The sequence below is a fragment of the Montipora capricornis genome, chromosome 11 (assembly GCF_036669925.1).
Source record: "Montipora capricornis isolate CH-2021 chromosome 11, ASM3666992v2, whole genome shotgun sequence".
NCBI classification, from domain to species: domain Eukaryota; kingdom Metazoa; phylum Cnidaria; class Anthozoa; order Scleractinia; family Acroporidae; genus Montipora; species Montipora capricornis.
In genome coordinates, this window is record NC_090893.1 from 22969618 (window position 1) to 22974617 (window position 5000).

The following is a 5000-nucleotide window of genomic DNA, read 5'->3' on the forward strand; positions in this document are numbered from 1 at the left end:
TCTTGTTTGTCAGAGAAGGATTTTAAGTCAGCTTCAGAGAACTTTACGAATCTATCCATCGCCATTTTTCATTGACTGTTCGCACAAACAACCATGCAAAGGCGGGAAATGACGTCATCGATAATCATGGAAAATAAACTACTCGGGTCCCAGATGTAGTTTTTAGAAATTTTTACTCGTGTTATATTTTCGACTAACACACTAGGGTCTGTACAATAAGAGTTCTTATTTTACCGTGAAAACAATTGATATCCAGCATGAGACAGTCACAAGAGTAAATAACTTGTATTATTTTTCTGTAAAGAATCCGCCAGAACGTATTGCATTAGGGGATTGGGAAAATATCCTCTTAACGAAAACAAGATGGTAAGCACCTGAAACTTTGCTCAGGATTTCCAGACATCTGTGAAAGGTTTAATACTGGCACAAATTATAGATATTTTCCTGAACCTGCGAAAACTGAAGAACATAAAACAGCGCACCAACAAGAAGAGATCTGAACGATGAAAATCGCAGTGACTAGATATTTTTGCATGAATATGGCGATTGAAATAAGCTTTTAAAAGATCTTAGATCGTTTCGGCTACGTTCAGTTCTACAAGTCTTTTATACGGTGGCTTGTAAGGGTCATCAATAGTTCAGAAAAAAATTTCATAATGACACTTAGTAACTGTCAATTGACACTTATAACTGACAATTGACACTTATAAGTACCAATTGACAAGTGTCAGTTGCCAGTTATAAGTGTCAATTGCTTCTTATAAGTGTCAATTGCCGGTTATAAGTGTCAATTGCCAATTATAAGTGTCAATTGCCAGTTAGAAGTGTCAATTGCTACTTATAAGTGTCAATTGCCAGTTATAAGTGTCAATTGCCAGTTGTAAGTGTCAATTGCTTCTTATAAGTGTCAATTGCCGGTTATAAGTGTCAATTGCCAGTTATAAGTGTCAATTGCCAGAAATAAGTGTCAATTGCTACTTATAAGTGTCAAATGCCAGTTATGAGTGTGAATTGCCAGTTACTATCGTTGACAGTTGGAAGTGTAAATGCCAGTTATAAGTGTCAATTGACAGTTACCAAGTGTCATTATGAAATTTTTTTTCTGAACTATTGATGGCCCTTACAAGCCACCGTACTTTTAACATACATGCAGTTTTATCAAAAGAACATGTGAAAAGACCAGGTTTTCAAAATAAGCAGATCATTGATAAAATTGTTGGGCCCGGGAGTAAAAGAGCTGCTTGTCTGGTTCATACCAGCGAATTGCAATTATCCATTTTTGTTTCTCTTAAGCGAGCCAGGCAGCGCACGTTGAAATCTGACAGGCTCGTCTCAGGGGTTTCGACAGTTTTGTAAAGCAGCGGACATATTTCTGAAAGAACCGGACATGACATTTTTTGGCACAGCAAGGCGTGAATTTCCCAGGCAAGGCTGGAGTTCACTCAAATTCTCTTTATAAACTAAGTCAAAAAATTATGATAATAAAAATGAAACAAATTCCTCAATTATTAGCATCAAGGTACCGGACATGGAATGGGAAACGACCGGACGAAACCTCCGGCCTCTGGGCTCAAACGAAAACCCTGCTCGTCTCTGTACGTGCCCTCGGGCGTGAGAAAAGCGTTACCGGATGATCCCTTTATTATGAGACGACTGGGAACAAGTCAACGCCAGGATGACGTTAATTACGTCTGCGTTCACAGGCTAGATGACGTTAGGCTCTCAAAGACAAAAGGCTAAAGCGATAATGCTTGTTTACAAACATTGACGTCACGTTCCTTTTGATATTCAAATTCGCCAACCACGGAACAAAAGAAGGCATTGTTTCAACAGCCAATTAGCTTCTGGTTGGCGTATTAATAACAATGGCTGACCTCACAAGAAACATCGCTATGGTTAAACACGGTTTCAAAGAAAGTAAGCAAATTACATGGCTTTTCAGTTTGAGCTGGAGTAAAGAATTTCAGCCACGTAATCCGGCGTGGCCCCCTAATGTCACGATGCTCATGTTTTCAGACAAGATCATCAATAGTCGCGCGCGTCACGCAAGTTTATCAAATGGCATCGCACATCAAAACACGTGCTTTCATTGGTTCCTACTAAAATCTCCAGAGAATCTTACATTACACTTACATTCACTTTTCACAGCACGATCGAGAATTTTTCTGCCTGCTGCAATACTTGGCGCGGCATTAATTTTACCGCCTCGCAAACCTTGCGTCTTCGCTCGGCGTGCTCGTTGGCAATAACCAATATGTCAAGAGAAGTGTCTATGCGAATGTTCTTAGCAGAGAGAAAAGATGTTTTGATGGAGCCAAAGTAAATTCCAGATGTTTCCACTGGTTTCCGGCCGCCATTTTTGCGTCCCCATGCATGGAGTCTCCATACTGATCCATACTAAACACTATAATTTTAAGTGGTACCGTTTGCCGAATAACTCGAGTTTGTAATGACCGCACAATCCGAAAACTTTGATACGCTGTTTATATATTACCCTTCTACAATATCTCAATTTTTTGACTTAATTTATTGAATGGTAAGCGATTTTATTTTTTCTTTGCGTGGCGTGAAAAACAAGAACTGAAGAAACACGTTCAATTTTTTTCCTTTATTTGGAAATATTTGCTTTACACAAAACATTGATTTACACGCATTTTCCCGCGTTTCTTTTTTCAAAATTTTGTTCATACAGAAGTCGTAGAGACTCTTTTGAAAGGTCACAAGCAGTCCGAAGTGACAATTCTCAAACGATGTCTCCCTCACTCCTCAGAATCTAAGCAAAGAATCGGAACTATATTGCGTCCTCCATGATGGTTTAGAAAAACCATCGACTGGGAGAATAAGGAAGAGAGGACCGTTATTTAGTTCCATCACTACAATCGAAAATGTCGTCCCATTTTCAGCGGTTCGTCCGACCGGTTTCTGGATTATCTGTTTGGCTTAATGGTAAGCACCCTGAGTTTTTAACCAAATTAAAATTTTGGGTTTTAAAATCGGTGTTAGATTGTGATGAAGTGCATCAGAATGTGATACAAAACACTCCGTGTCACTCAAAGCGGAAAGTAGCGGGGTTATCCACTCGACCGCACAGAGTACAGGGATATCAGTGACGTCACTATTTCACACGTCCTCATTTTGCGTTGCTTGGCTTCATCATGGATGTTCAACAGCTTTTCAAGATTCTTAAAAAAGAAGCAGAATGCCCATTGTGCATAGAGACTGTCAAAAATCCCAAGACATTACCATGTCTTCACTCATTCTGCCTAGAGTGTCTCGACAGACATGCAAACTTCGAGAGGAGACAGCTAAAAGCGACAATCAAATGTCCGGTTTGCCAGACTTCATTCCAAATTCCCGAAACAGACACCTTCGAGAATTTGCCGTCATCGTTTCATCTCAACCGATTGGTGGATGTTCTGGCTCTAGAAGATGGCAGCGTACAGTCTCAAAGATGCAACAGTTGTGACGAGAACAACACGGCAACATGTTACTGTTTCGTGTGCCAGGATTTTCTATGCGCATTTTGTTTTCAAGCTCACCAACGCTTGAAGGCTTCAAGGAGTCATCGCAATGTTTTGATCGACAAACTGCAAGCGCAAGATGTGCAAGAGTTGATCCACAGACCCGTGATGTGTTCACAGCAATATCATGAAGATCAACCCCTCGAATTTTACTGCGAAGACTGTAAAGTTCTGATTTGCCACAAATGTACTGTAGTGAGTCACGATCGACACTCTAAGACAGACACTCAGAAAGCTGCACAAGAACAAAAGATGCAAATGTCCGACGCTGTGGCCAAAGTCAAAGCGGAAATGGTCAGATATGAGAGTAAAATTAAGAAACAAACTGACCTAAGAAACAAAAACAAAATTGAAATTTTGAACGAGGAAAAGAAAATGACAGACACTGTGAAAAAATTGATTCGTGATTTGCGAGAACACGAGAGGAAAATGAAGGACAAGTCTCGTGAAATTTATGAAGCGGAACAAAAACATCACGCAACGCGACTGGAAAACTTCGAGCTACAATCATAGACAAAAGTAGTTGGGAAGGTTATGTAAATGAACCACACCAGAGCTGTATTTCAACCTGCTTCTGTTAAAGCTCAAAAGAAATAGTTTCACTTTCTCTTACGTAGCCCCCCTCCCCCCTATTCAATGTTGGAAGGTAAGTCAACAATTTTCCACTGAAACCATTCAGTTTTGCACAACATTGAAGGAGGGGGGAGGGGAGAGAAGCAATAAAGACTTCAAAAGTGCTAACCTTCCCAACAGTTTTGTCTAGGATTGTAGTTGCCACCCAGCTGAAAAGCTGCTTCGAACGCTGTCAGAGTATCTTGGATAGAAACTTCAGCGTCGAAATTCTACAAACAAATCACGCCATCCTCGGACGTTGTAATGAACTGTTAAATGTAAGAAAACCCGATCTTTACATGTCGCCACATGTACATTACTTGGTGGAAAAGAAATTGCATCTTATGGATCGAGTTGTTGTCACCAAGACTGATCCCTCAAAGTGCTTAGCTGAAGGCCAAGACAGCAGGGAAGTAAAAGAAAGGAAGGAGACATATTTCGTCATTGTTACAAAGGATTCAGAAGGATTTCAATGTTATCAACAAGATGATAAAATCAAAGTCAACATATTGACTCCAGAAGGTGATCAACTAAAAACAGACATTAAAGACACCGAAGACGGCAAATACACGGTGACATACACACCACAGTGTGGCGGACAACACAGAGTGGAGATTCTTGTGAATGGACAGCCGCTGACTGGTAGTCCTTGGATTGTGCAGGTTCATCAGTATCAACATCAATTTGCCTTTCAGTTTGGTTCAGAAGGGAAGGCACGAGGAGAATTTGATGGCATTTACGATATTGATGTGAGTGATAAAACTGGAACGATTGCTGTTGCAGATGTGTGGAATAAAAGAATTCAATTGTTCAGCTCAGAAGGAAAGTTTCGAAGGAAGATAAGACTTGATGGTAGACCTTGGTCGG

At 40.3% G+C, this 5000-nt stretch overlaps 2 protein-coding genes across 2 annotated transcripts in view; both read left to right on the plus strand.

Moving 5' to 3' along the window:
- The first annotated feature begins 3155 nt into the window (after nt 1-3155).
- Nucleotides 3156-4034, plus strand: LOC138023215 (E3 ubiquitin-protein ligase TRIM71-like). Its single transcript, XM_068870242.1, has one exon. The coding sequence runs from the start codon at nt 3156-3158 to the stop codon at nt 4032-4034; it is 879 nt and encodes a 292-aa protein (XP_068726343.1).
- A 398-nt stretch (nt 4035-4432) lies between these two features.
- The window catches only part of LOC138023216 (tripartite motif-containing protein 2-like), a 1137-nt gene continuing 569 nt past the window's right edge, over nt 4433-5000 (plus strand). The window contains exon 1 of the mRNA XM_068870243.1: nt 4433-5000. This exon is cut by the window's right edge and continues 569 nt beyond it. Within this exon, the coding sequence (XP_068726344.1) occupies nt 4433-5000 (568 nt within the window).